Source organism: Exophiala oligosperma (genome assembly GCF_000835515.1).
Source record: "Exophiala oligosperma strain CBS 72588 unplaced genomic scaffold supercont1.11, whole genome shotgun sequence".
NCBI classification, from domain to species: Eukaryota; Fungi; Ascomycota; class Eurotiomycetes; order Chaetothyriales; family Herpotrichiellaceae; genus Exophiala; species Exophiala oligosperma.
Genome location: NW_015622828.1, coordinates 914,415 through 926,804, shown reverse-complemented (window position 1 = coordinate 926,804; position 12,390 = coordinate 914,415). Strand labels below are relative to the sequence as shown.

General features: G+C 52.3%; 6 protein-coding genes across 6 annotated transcripts; 3 read left to right on the top strand and 3 right to left on the bottom strand.

The window, feature by feature from the left end:
- Positions 1-1,430: 1,430 nt before the first annotated feature.
- Positions 1,431-1,946, bottom strand: PV06_10029 (uncharacterized protein; the record flags this gene model as incomplete). The annotated part of the gene is made up of 1 exon (XM_016411520.1): positions 1,431-1,946. The coding sequence occupies one exon, from the start codon at positions 1,944-1,946 to the stop codon at positions 1,431-1,433; it is 516 nt and encodes a 171-aa protein (XP_016258274.1).
- A 347-nt stretch (positions 1,947-2,293) lies between these two features.
- PV06_10028 (uncharacterized protein) lies at positions 2,294-2,965 on the top strand (the record flags this gene model as incomplete). The annotated part of the gene is made up of 2 exons (XM_016411519.1): positions 2,294-2,390; positions 2,439-2,965. The coding sequence occupies 2 exons, from the start codon at positions 2,294-2,296 to the stop codon at positions 2,963-2,965; spliced, it is 624 nt and encodes a 207-aa protein (XP_016258273.1).
- Positions 2,966-4,534: 1,569 nt separating this feature from the next.
- Positions 4,535-5,347, top strand: PV06_10027 (uncharacterized protein; the record flags this gene model as incomplete). The annotated part of the gene is made up of 2 exons (XM_016411518.1): positions 4,535-4,996; positions 5,081-5,347. The coding sequence occupies 2 exons, from the start codon at positions 4,535-4,537 to the stop codon at positions 5,345-5,347; spliced, it is 729 nt and encodes a 242-aa protein (XP_016258272.1).
- Positions 5,348-5,494: 147 nt separating this feature from the next.
- Positions 5,495-8,058, bottom strand: PV06_10026 (uncharacterized protein). Its single transcript, XM_016411517.1, has one exon. It carries the CDS (start codon positions 7,784-7,786, stop codon positions 6,428-6,430), a length of 1,359 nt encoding a protein of 452 aa, XP_016258271.1. The 5' UTR covers positions 7,787-8,058; the 3' UTR covers positions 5,495-6,427.
- Positions 8,059-9,048: 990 nt separating this feature from the next.
- Positions 9,049-9,484, top strand: PV06_10025 (uncharacterized protein; the record flags this gene model as incomplete). Its single annotated transcript, XM_016411516.1, has 2 exons — positions 9,049-9,296; positions 9,355-9,484. 2 exons carry the CDS (start codon positions 9,049-9,051, stop codon positions 9,482-9,484), a joined length of 378 nt encoding a protein of 125 aa, XP_016258270.1.
- Positions 9,485-9,699: 215 nt separating this feature from the next.
- PV06_10024 (uncharacterized protein) lies at positions 9,700-11,436 on the bottom strand. Its single transcript, XM_016411515.1, has one exon. The coding sequence runs from the start codon at positions 10,691-10,693 to the stop codon at positions 10,043-10,045; it is 651 nt and encodes a 216-aa protein (XP_016258269.1). The 5' UTR covers positions 10,694-11,436; the 3' UTR covers positions 9,700-10,042.
- Between the last annotated feature and the right edge of the window lie 954 nt (positions 11,437-12,390).

Here is a 12,390-nt window from a genome sequence, read left to right as displayed (position 1 = left end):
TGTCAAGATATGTCTGTGTATGTCACATACGATGTATCGTTGACGTACAAAGATTTTCGAGAGCAAAACAATAATGGTTTGGGTTTGACAAACCAAGGTCAGTAGACAGCGACCAAACTTCACGCACATTCTTCAAGTTCACCATGGTCAGTGTCATGCCACACAAGAAAGTGCGACCTTACCCCGAGAGGTGCGAGCAGAATACTCCGGATGTTGGAACACAAAAGTTTTAGTTTGGCAAACGTCAGAGCACAGTTCGCATAGCCTGTAATGCCGACAGAGTATCACCGGCTCATGCTTCTGTGTGGACGTTGGGTGGTGTTCGGCGCTGACTCGCAGTCACTCGGCGTCCGAAGAGCCAAGTTTGTCCTTGAACAATAATTTCGAATGGTCCTGCGACCATGGTGCCACATTGGTCTTCGCTGTGCAACGCTACAAGAGTCCTCTGGCCTCGTGGGACCCAGGCTCGTCACCGTCGACAGGAGCGTCTGCCGCAAGTGTGATGGGCCAAAGTCAAGAATTGCCGAAGTGCGAATCTCAAAACGCTAGCATCGTAGTCGAGAATCCTTTCGAGGTGCATGCCTAGCCTGTCACCGGAAAGCCCAAGTCTGCACTGGTGCTAGGGGTGCACGGAAGCTCTCCTGATAACCAGGTATCGTGACGAAAGCCAGTTCGCGTACGCCTCTTCGTCGACTTGCGCGCATTATTATCTTGAAGAGCTTTGAGGATCGACATGGGTATCGCGATCCTGAAAGAGCGAAAACATCTGGTGATGTCCACTTGTAATACCAGAAGTCCATTTCGTCGAGTCATGATTTGCTAGACGTTTCTTGCCCCCGACCTAGAGAGTGTGCTTCAGTTGCACCTATGGACTGACAAGATGAATCGGTTGGTCGGCGGCTGTAGGGCCACCACAAGTGACAGAGATTGGTTCGAGCACCTGATACTGACGTTGATGTCTGCAGACAAAACGGGTAGAACGAGACCTCCCGAACGGCCACACTTTTGCGACATCGAGGTCTTTGGACTTTTGACATGGCAATGGAGTGTGAGTTACTCCGAAAGACAGACGACAAAACCCACGTCAATACTCGTACGTGTTGAGAAACGGTGACTAGCTTTCGCTTAGCTTGAACTGGGCCTTATTTCCCAGTTAGAGTTCGAGCAGTGTGCCCGTGTGGAGGAAGACAAACGGTCGCTTACAGAAGCCCAGGCCGAAGAAAACACGGACAGATGCTGCCGCATGGTGTAAAGTGTCTCATCATTATTGGCGGATCAGATGATAGTAGCCCGAACACTTGATCACCGCCAACGTCGACGGTCACAGAGACGGGTGTCTAATCCAGATTTTGGCGGAGAGGGAATGGTGGGACCTGCACTGGCGAGCATACCAAGGAGCCATTTTCGCATACCGGCTCTGACTTATACGATTACCAAGCTCTGGGGTATACTCGTGGTGGTTTGAACACCAGCCGGCTCGGTTGTCCACTGTTCTCACAGCTTGAAGTGGTATAGCTTGGAGAGTCTTCTTTGCCTGTGCTCCGGGGCTTATCTGGGTATGCACAGCGGAAACGTGCATGTATCAGGAGTTGTTTCAAGGAGCGGGCATACTGTACCATATTTTGGCTGGTGTAATGGCTATGGGAAGGACCAAGTATTCCGTATAGATGATGGCAGTGGAAGTCGACAGCCGACCTATCGGAGGCCGAATACCACAGTAATACTGAAACTCGTTTTCTTGTATTGTTGTGAGCCAATTTCTCGCACGGTGGAGTGACAAAATCTGCTGGGTGGGCGTTTTCCCTATGTGAGGTGGCGTGTGGTGGCTCCAGCTCCCTGTATCGGCGGCCGCCGTCAGACCCTGAAAGTCTCAGCCTCGTAACCAAAACGAGAACGCCCTCGATAATGTTCCGCCTGTGACTGTTTTTGTGGTTTGATTCAGTCATCTGGCCTGATAGGATCTTCCGCCAGATCTGCTAGTCACCAGATGACTCTAGAAGCACTCCTATTCTACCCTGGTCTGGGCAGGGGGTCTTCATTGGCAGCGGAGCGGACACTTACTGCATCAATGTCGTAACAGCTTTTGCTAGTCCAAATGCCGCCCCTGTCTCCGCCGATATCAGAATCCTCAAGAAACCCATAAAACGGCCTTGAACGACACGTCTTCTCGACCGCCCATCATTCACCAATCTAGCAAAGACACATCAAGTCTAGAACAGCAAAGCGCACCAATCAAGTCTCAATCACACACACGCAGACACATACCTACAATACCTCAAGGCAATCATTCGATATGGTTCAGTACGACCAATTCTCTCAGATGTTCGGCGGTGGCCTTCCAACACGCGAGAAGGCCACAGAGTCTCACCCAGACATTGTCCGGTCACCCAGTAAGTTACACCGAATATATCTAGTAAGATCTTTCTGACAAATGATAGGTCAAACTGAAATGGCCGGCGCTTTGCACCCACGGCTTCGGAGGCTTTCTCAAAGTCACAGTCCGCCACAGCACTACTGCGCAAAATGTCACATGCGGCGTTCATCACAGAATCTCGTATTGACGCGCAGCCACTCCCACCTCAGTAGCGACGATGAGGAATCGGAAAGCTTCTGCCCAGATATCTGCATGCCAACAGAAGTTCCTCGCCCGCGCGTCCATACCAGGCGACATTCCGGTCTCTGTCCTGGGAACCTCGTTTCACAAGAGCACAACGGTGGCAGAACTTCGCCCACACAGATGACGCTCAAACAGTCTGCCCAGCACAACTCGGGGTCCAATACCAAATGTCACTGTGAGACCATTCTCCCAAGTGACAACCTGGACGAAAGATACGGCCTTGTGGAGGAGCCTGAAGAGATCAAGCCTCAAAGACAAAGCCTGGACCATCAGGCTGCTGATCAAATGGCGCAGATCATGCGCGAAGAACTCATAGCTGATTTGAGAGCAAGACAGCCCATGCTCTGAGCAGATGATGAAATGTGATTAATGATGGGGTTATGATATATATTGGGGATGGCGGCTCACAAGGACAGGGACGGCGTTCACGGAACATGGAATATCAGGGCTTGGGGCTTGTCAAACCAAGGGTTCAAAGGGATCACAGTACTATGACGATGACCGTCATTGGTGTCCCAAACTTGAGCCTCCCGACATCGGTTGAGTGTACTGTATATATAATATTGGCTTGTGGAGGGACACAAAATCAAACAATCAACTTGGCCTGCGATAGCAATTGACTTGGAGTTGATTCCTCTACCATATCGTGCCGTTCGATTCAGACTGCGTCTTACATTCATGATTGTTGAAACGTGTATCCTGTAGTTGCGGTCAGAATTTGCCGAGATTTCATGGGTACTGGACTGGATCGATGGACGAGTCATTCTCAACGCTGATGGTGGACAAGGAAGAAAGAAAAGTCTCACCCATGGCCTGGACTCGGTGTATCTCGTACGAGTTAAATGCGAGATGTCTTGGCCATGTTCCGGAGAAATATATCACCGAAATCCAAGCCTCGCTGCACGTGATTGCCTGAAGACTCTGAATTTGTGTCGTGGACTTTCTGCTGCTTTGAAAGCATCACACCACTTTCTCACACTCGTCACCCTTTCATCCATTCGAAAACGTCCACAATCCTTGGCCGTGTCTATCTATTCCCTTTTAGCGGTCATGGCCTCGTTAAACTTTTCTCCGATCTAGAATACTGCCCGGCTGCGTTGATTACCATCTTTGCCTACGGAATGGAAGCTGCTCAAGGATGCTACAATCCTGACCTGTCCTGACTTGTTTTCATCTGACATTGTTCCATACTCCCATGGTTGATGAGAATACCTCGAAAGTCAGCGTTCTCGTCTTTCGGCTCTGACGGCTGTGTACCAGGTTGCCCAATAAATGCTCATCATGAGATGGGTCGTGCAATAATATGCTCCATCAGCACATGCACTGATCTGGATCACCGCTTTGGTCAAGCATTTCTTGTTGATCAACAGAGGGCTCCGGAACCAATCAATCCTCATCCCTTGGGCCGTCTATTACTCGCAGCATTTTGAACAGTACTCCGCTACACCCCAGACTCTTGCAATATCACTCAGCTCGCGTTGACTTTGGCACTGTCGTCCAGGGGTAAGTCGGTTCCCGGCCAATAACATTAGTCGCCCTGACCCCCAGTCTGGTCTGGCTCTTCGATATTGCTGCATTTGCGCGTTATTAACCTGTGAACGTGACGAGACGGTTCAACGGGAGACCACCGGTTCCCTTTGCAAGTGACGTTGCAAAGCGTCGTGATTTTCATGCACATCTCCTCCTGGACGCTTATGGTGCCATTGAGGACATCCTCCGTGGTAGGTATATATTGCGCGCCCTGTCTGAGCGAGAGTGCAGCCTTCCTCCTTCATCCTACGACTCATCAACGAGCTAGCATATCAAGGAAGCAACATATTTCACCTTGACCAGTCGGCAATTTCACGCAGATTGGTGAATCTCATTTGATTAGACTTTTTGTTTCAATACACAGACATTCGAACCACACTTTTCAAAATGTCAGGCCTTCCCTACGCAGTTCCAGCGAACTACATTGTTCGCCTCGTTGAGGAAAGCAACGCCGCTCAAGGCATTTCTCGGGCCACTGAACCTGTTCAGCCTCACGAACATCCTACCCACTTCCAGTTTCCCCGCGTGTCACTACATGAAATGACACTGAAGACGCACTACCGCGGTCCACACAAGCCGGAGCAAGTATCGGCACCAAAATCGGCAGGCGTTTTTGCGCCGGCCACGGATATCCGGGAGACCATGCGCTCGTACCACATCGAGATTGAGGCACCAGGCGTCACGAACAAGGACAGCATCATGGTCCAATGGCTCACACCTCATACGCTCCTTGTCCAGGGCGAACTCAAGAGACCCGTCAATATCGGCCTGCTCGACGGCGACCAGGGCAGCAAAGTGTGGGAAGGCGCATCCGGCGAGGGATGGCCTGTAGAATCAGGACACGTCAAGGTATGTTATAGCCGGCCCACTGTCCCTCCCATTCGTTCATCTGTTCCAAGCATGCAATGGGCTAACTTTTCGCGTCAAAAACAGAAGCAGGAGGATGGCGGCCCACTCATGCGCACGCCCTCACGGGAGACCGTCGAGGCGGAACTCAAGGCCGACTCGATTCCCACGGTGCTCCTGTCCGAGCGCAAGGTCGGCCCCTGGAGACGTACATTCACCCTGCCCGATGACGTGGAGATGAAGGAGCTCAAGGCCAGGTTGGAGGGTGGCCTCTTGAGGATCGATCTGCCCAAGCGCAGTGTCGAGGAAGAAATCGAAACGAGAGGCGGCGGGATCATGATTGAGATTGAATAGATGATGGGGGGACATTCATTGCATATTTGACTTTTGTGGGCGGGGATATCGACGGCAACAAAAACAAAAGGGACGATGCATGATAAAAGAGGGGATCGAGCATGACATGGGCATTTGTTTGTAACTGCACCACAATGTTGTAGGTCGCTGCGAGATGGGATGGACATTTTATATCTTAATTACAGAAATTGATCCATTGATAAAGACCGTCGATCCAAAGTGCCGTTTCGAGGTGGCAAAGAGGTTTACCCGTAGCGTGGAAGAAAGAACAAGAAAAAGCAAGGAGTGTGTACGGAGTGAATAGTTCTTGAACCGTCGCGAATTTGCATTTCAAAAAGTCTTTTCGTCTGGAGCATCCCGTGGCCAGCATCTCTTTCTTTTTTTTGAGAGCCGCCCGGTTTCATGTGTGCTTGCTTCTTCGTGCATATATATATCATCCTCCCAACTACATGTACCCTCAATACGGATGGATCGGGAGGGAGTGTGTGTCCATTGTTTCCCATACCATATCGTCGCATCTTGGCCCCTTTTTTCTTCTTCGTTCGTGGGAGTGTGAACTCTTGTTTCACCACCTCACACACGTTCTCAAAAGCTCGAAAAAATCCTTCATACATGAAAAATTTCCCGTCACACTTTCAATAATTCCTCATGGCTAGACGCGTTGCCTGCCCTTCCCCATTTGCTAAACCCAATAACCCTTTAGACAAAAAGTCTGATGGGGTTTGCACCAGAAAGACACGAAAAAAAAGGAAAAGTCCAAGAACGCCAGAAACGTTGATTCCCTTTGTGTAACACCTTGAATCCTTTTGGATTTGTGACCCGAAAATAGCGCCGAAAACGCTCTTGGCCTCCCATTCCCCCCGTCAAATGTGAAATTGGACTCGGTACCACGAGCCTTTGGCCGGATGTAGTCGATGATGGTGATGATGAGTAATGATGATGATGATGATGATGATCCGTGTCGAAAGTTGGAGGGAGAGCCAGAGTAAACAAAGCATTGAGCAAAGATGGATTTCCATCAAGAAACAAAAAGGCTGCAAAAAGAAATTCGTCTCGTGTGCTTGCACGATTCGGGCACCATCAGACGGCTTGGACTTGAAGGTTGACCATCTGCTTGAGCAGACTGCAGTCTTCGCAGCGGACCAGTTTCTCCAGCACCCTCACTCTTTCGCCCAACCTCTGGATCTCGTTCTCCATGTGCCGCATCTCGACCTCGGTCTGGTTGACGTAGTTCATGGCCTCGGTCAGGACGTCGCTCTTGCGGACCTTGTTGGCGGGCACGGCCGCGCTGGGGGCGTCGCTGTCGCCGTCCTCGTTGGCCTTGGGCCCGTAGTGGGACGACTGCAGTGTGGTGTGGAGCTGGGCGATCTTCGCGTTCAGGTTCTCGCGGTACTTGCGCTCGACGAGCGAGTGGGCTTGCTTCGCGCGCTGCTTGGCATCGGCCTTGGACGGCGCGGTCGGCTTGTTGGGGTTCATCTGATCGTCATCGTCGTCGTCGTCGGAGCGGATCTCGGTGGCGGCGACCGCGGCCACCTTCTTGTTGTTGTTCCGGCCCGCCTGGCGCCGCGCCGCCGCGGTCTTGTTGGAGGTGCGAGGGGGGAGCGGCACCGACTGCACCTGGTTGTCGCCGGAGGACGTCGACGACCGCCGCACGCCTGCCGACCGCCCGGTGGTCGACCTCGAGCCGAGGCCGGGTCGTTGGTGCAGGGACACGACGCTCTCGCTGGTGATCATGGTCTCGTTGGGGGACGACGACTGCGTTATGCACGGGACCGACGTGCATTCCTCGATGGGCGGGAGCGTGGTGAAGTTCATGCACGGGGCGTCTGGGCCGCACCGTTGCGGCTGGCAGGAGTCGACCTGGCCTGCTATCAGGGGGCACAGCTTTTCGTCGTTCTTGGACAGCTGGATCGAGATGGGATCGAGCGTGGCGACGGGGGGCGAGGTGTTGAGGGCGTCAGCCCCCGAGAGTGAGCTGGCCATGGTGCTGCCGTCGTTGATCATGTTGGAGTCGGTGTCGGTGCGTGAGCTGCTGAGGCTCGACTGATCCAGGGACGTCAGGTCAGCGTCCATGTTGAGAAGCTGCGAGTAGGTGAAGGGTCCGGTGCTGTAGAGGTCTCCTGAGGGGAGGGCGGGCTGCTGTTGCTGCTGATGATGGTGAGAAGAGCCTGTGGAGTTCTGTCGCCGGCCGGGGCGTAGATAGGCCATTGAGTCAATGTCGGTGTCCATGCTGGCCGCGTACTTGGGGCCCTGAGCTTGCTGGATATCGGAGGTCGTGGCTATGGAGGGATGATTGAGGGGTGCCGTCGTAAAGTCCATCTCATGCCACCCGCTGTAATCGACGGAGTCGGGATCAACGATGGCTAGGTGTTGGGCGTGACGCTGGTTATGAAAGTCATGAGAGCCATTCTGCCCTTGGTAAGCATTTCGAAATGGCATCGTTTCAAGTGGCGGCTGACGGTCCCGGCTGTCGAGGCCCTGAGGGTACCGCTTTTTGCTCGTTTTTGCAAAAAATGGAAATCTGCTGGTATCGTTGTATAGGGGTCCAGTGTCCCTAGTACGGCTCCCGGCTCCTATCTGACGAACAGGATCGCGCTGACGGTCGCTTGCACGGGGCTGAAGGCAACCTGGAACGGGCGCTAGAGAGTTAGAGAGCGGAAAGTGGTTGTTTCTTGATTGTACGGAGTGTGAAGCAGAGAAAACAATGTCAGGCCACGACGTGAAGTCGAACGGTGTTGTTGTGGGGATAAAGTCTGTAGTTGTAAGGTGATCGAAGGAAACGTCGGCACAGACAGAGACACGGGAGAAAGATACACAGGGTCCCCCCATTCGGGATTTGGCTGGGGCTTCATGCATATGGTGGAGGGTGAGTGAGAAAATCCAGACGTCCATGTCACACCACCGAGCAGGGATCACGTATTGCCCAGACCATCGTGGTATCGATCAGAGCCAATTGGAGTCCAGAGTTTTGCCGATAAAGTCACGTGGCGTAATCGAGTTACATGTATCAAAGATATCCGCCCCACAGCCACAGGAGATCCAGACCCCTCGAGCAGGAGACCGTTTTGATGTGACGGTAATGACAGACTTTACCCACACAAATCCCCGTAACAGCGTTGTAAATGTCGGACTGACAAAAACCATGGTTGCGTGACTTTCTGACTCGGCCAAACCCGCCGAATCGACGATTGGACGCACCCAAGGCTGAGGCAGCAGCCTTGTCCCAAAAGGCGATAGTGCTAATTCCCCTGTACGGAGGGCGCCGGTGTCGATCTGGTCGAGCCACTCGACCTGGCATTTTGCTGTGTAGGGCTGGCCCAGAGTCCATGATCTGATTCTATCGGCACCTGATACTCCATACCTATACGGGTGCTGCTTGGATATACCTCACCTGTCTGGTGACGGTGCAAAACACCACGGCATTCTATGGCCATCATGCCATGACGGAAGATGTAGGCCGCGGCTACCAGGTCGCAGTCAATCTTGTTGTCCTTTACAGCATTGTTTAAAAGGCCCTTGAAGAATCCCTCCAACAAGGTAGGTTGTTTGTTCTCCATCACTCCATCACAAGGATCCCAAAAAGCATCAGACAAGCACACGACCACTCATCAAAGCAACGACACTTCCCCCCAAGACAACACCTTCAATCACCAAGCAGCCTATTTTTAACAACTCCCCCATACCAACCACAGCCAATCATCATGAACGCCGCTCAAGTCCTCACTCGCCGAATGGTGACCATGGGTCCCAGACTCACCACCCCTGTCAGATACTCATCCTCCGCAATCTCACACAGCGGCAGGATGACAAAGGGTGAACGGGGTATGATGCGGAGCATCTTCGGAGCCTGCACCCTGGCCACCGCGACCGGTGTCCTGTATGCCGTAAGTGTTCTCGATCTCGTCTTGGAGATGCTTCCCATCGACGTTACTGCCTCGAGCAGCGAGTCGTAAGCCCAAGACTCTGTTGTTTTTGCGGGATTGCGGCTGACTTTCGGAATTAATTAGGCTGCACGATCTGGTGGAAGACAGAACGCCCGGTTCGCAAGGAAGCGCTCCTCCCTCGACAGCACCAAATGGTTCGCCGAGGGTGCCGACAACAGACTATTCAAGTAATAAACAGCTCCAGCTCGTTTGAAGAAAAGACCAAAGGCGTTCTCGACCTTTTTTTCCCCCAAGGGAAGAAAAATACAGAAGAGTTCTTGTTCCTGCGGCATCGAAGAAATCATGGCGTGGATCGACCCCAGATCTTGAGGGAATGAATGATATAGATCCGCCAGTTTCACCTTGGGAGTTTCAAGGTTTTGGGAGTTATACATGTCACATTAGCGATGAATATTCGGGGTTTGAGAGTTTTTTTGACACAGGGAGAACTCCCCAAACAAGGATTTCATGATTGGTAAATATCCTGGTCGCAGGTTTCTCTTCCGACAGTACATATTGAAAATTGGGTATCACTATCAAACAATATTTTCTCCGCAAAAACCGTTCCGTAACACCATGCAATTCCTTTTTTTCGTCCAAAAACCGACCTTCATTCTTTCCGGTACTGATACCGTTGACCTCCTGCGGCATTAGCTTCGAAGGACGCCTTGCCAAGGAATCAAAACCGCAAAAGAGGGCAGCGAGGTAGCCAAGGTCTCGATACGAAGCTGAGAGGTAGCCAAGCAGCACGAGTATCGCAGCTGGAGTTGTACTAGCATGAGATCTTGGAGAGACCCTTGATGATTGGTGCAAGTGGTCGGACCGCCCAGAGTCCGGCTTCGTCTTCCTCCTCATCTTCCAAATCGCCCAAACTCGACGTGGGACTACTACATGGAGACCACTGGCGATCTGATATATCGTCGTCCGTATAGCTGTCATCGCTCTCGGCTGCCGTGTCGATATCGCTAAAGTTCTCATGGTGGCTATCGTAGTCGTCCTCCTCCTCATCATCGTCGTCTCCTTCCTCCTCGCTGTCACTGCCGTATTCTTTCACGGACACCGAGGTCACGGCTTGTATTTCGGCCAGCGCTGCTAGTTGAAGAGAGATGGCGGTCTGAAAATCCTGGAAGGACGGTGCGTGTTGTTGAATGTAGGCAGAAAGCTCGCTTGGATCGGCATCTTCAGCCGGAACCTTTTCTGGTCGGATTATCGTCCGTGTCTCTTCATAGATCGAGAGATGGCCAAGCAGGTTTCGTAGTCTCGGCTCCCCACGAGCGGCCTCTGAGTTGAGTTTCCAGGACGCAACGAAGTTGAGTCTTGAAGCGGGCATTCGAGACACATCTGGTTTTTGTTCTGTCTTGGAAGCGAACGACAAAGGGTCATGAGACCGCAGAGGACTCATCAGATTTCTTGTCGACGACATCTTGGGTCAAGGATCTGTTCGTAGGAATGAGTGACAGGATGACTTGTCTGTCGTCAATGGGCAAATGGTGGTCAGAGGATGGAGGAAGACAGAAAGGTAGACAAAGCTGGGAAAGGCTGGATATGTAACACATCTTGCTTCATGTTGTTCCTGCTTGGAGGAGAAAAACACGAGCGACTCGTCTGGCCCGTGACCCCGGGTGTAGATGGTTGGTTCAGTAGTCCGTGAGGCAAGGGACACCACCACTGCTCGATCCCAGTCAGCCACGACAATGGGAGGTGGGTCCAGGAACTGCTGGAAGCAGCTGATGGGGTGCAAGGGGGTTGAAGTCTATTGCACGAAGAGTATTGGATTTGCGGCTGAAGGCCATCTGGGGACAGCACCAGGGATTTTGATGCACCCAGGTGCAGACACGAGTGCCCAGCCCAGGGGTCTCCCAAGACAGAAGCGAGCTCAAGAGACCAGCCAGCAATCGACACGCCATCTCAGCGATGTTCCGGCCTGATGGGGGCTGCTAACGTCTGGGCTAGCGAACATAACAGCACGTGTCACTGGCTGGTCAGTCGAGCATGTGGGCAAGGGGCAGAAAGTCCCTCGAAGCGGTGGGAGTGCGAACGCCATGTCAATGTCATGGGCGGGGCGGGGCTTGAGGAAGTTGCCGTAAGAAGGATGAGCCGTCGTACAGATCCAGCCATGCGAGGTGAGAAGGATGATTATTGGGACGAGGAAAAGGGGAATGATTGTTTCTGGGGGGTGAAATGAAAAAGGCCCTGAACAAGCCTGATGCAAATGGTGCATCGTGGCGCTGGATCTGGCCGAGGGATTAGAGGCAAGCTAGGCTACTTTAGGACGACTACTCGCCTAACTATTCCTTTTCTGCCACTAGCGGCCACAGCGATCATTGTTACGCTACTGTAAGTGCGGCACGCCAGCCTAACTGTCCCTTGCGTGCTTTTGTATGCTTCGACATTCCGAATTTCCATCGCCTCAGCACGCCCAAGAGTTTAATCTACCCTGTCTCGCAGATCACCGAAGGTTTCTCATCTCGTGGACACCGGAATTGTAGTGGTCCTCCGGGGATTGCGCCGTCCTCCTTGTTGGAAATGTTTGTGGTCAACCAGCCAGTGATTCTCAACTACGGATCATTGACAGCTTGATCCGGTGCACAGACATGCAGTACCAATGTTTGCAAGAAAAAAAGAAACTTCTCCAGGCCTTCCAGGAAGTCCGTGCAGGATAAGGCGGGGACTATTGTACATAGTCTGGAAGCGCAGGAATACGAGTACACATGCTCCTCGCCAACTCTGTTCGACGCCAACCACGGTGCTGCATCATAAGGGTGAGGTTGACATGGCTCATGTCCTCAGCCCAAAAACGTCCCCTGGCCGGATGGGCAGAAGTCCAGCGCAGCTTCTTGGGCATCAGTTTTTCCCGATCACAACAAAACCAGCTTCAGGTCTAACAAACCCATGATCCGGCGATATTAATTGGAAAACTGCAATATGACAGACTTCGCTTTTGACCTTCCATAAACAATGCTAGATAGCACGAATAAGTCAACGCTCGGATCCCCAGGAATTGCCGCTGGTCCATGCTTACTGACCTCGATCGGTGACATCTGGCCTGTTCTTAGATTCCACTCTTCTAAGTCTGTGCTTTGAACTATCCCATTGTTGTGTATCGCACTTAATTTATTG

Excerpts from the sequence above, each read along its gene's own strand:
- PV06_10026 (XM_016411517.1), bottom strand. The coding sequence starts at position 7,786 with ATGCCATTTCGAAATGCTTACCAAGGGCAGAATGGCTCTCATGACTTT.
- PV06_10024 (XM_016411515.1), bottom strand. The coding sequence starts at position 10,693 with ATGTCGTCGACAAGAAATCTGATGAGTCCTCTGCGGTCTCATGACCCT.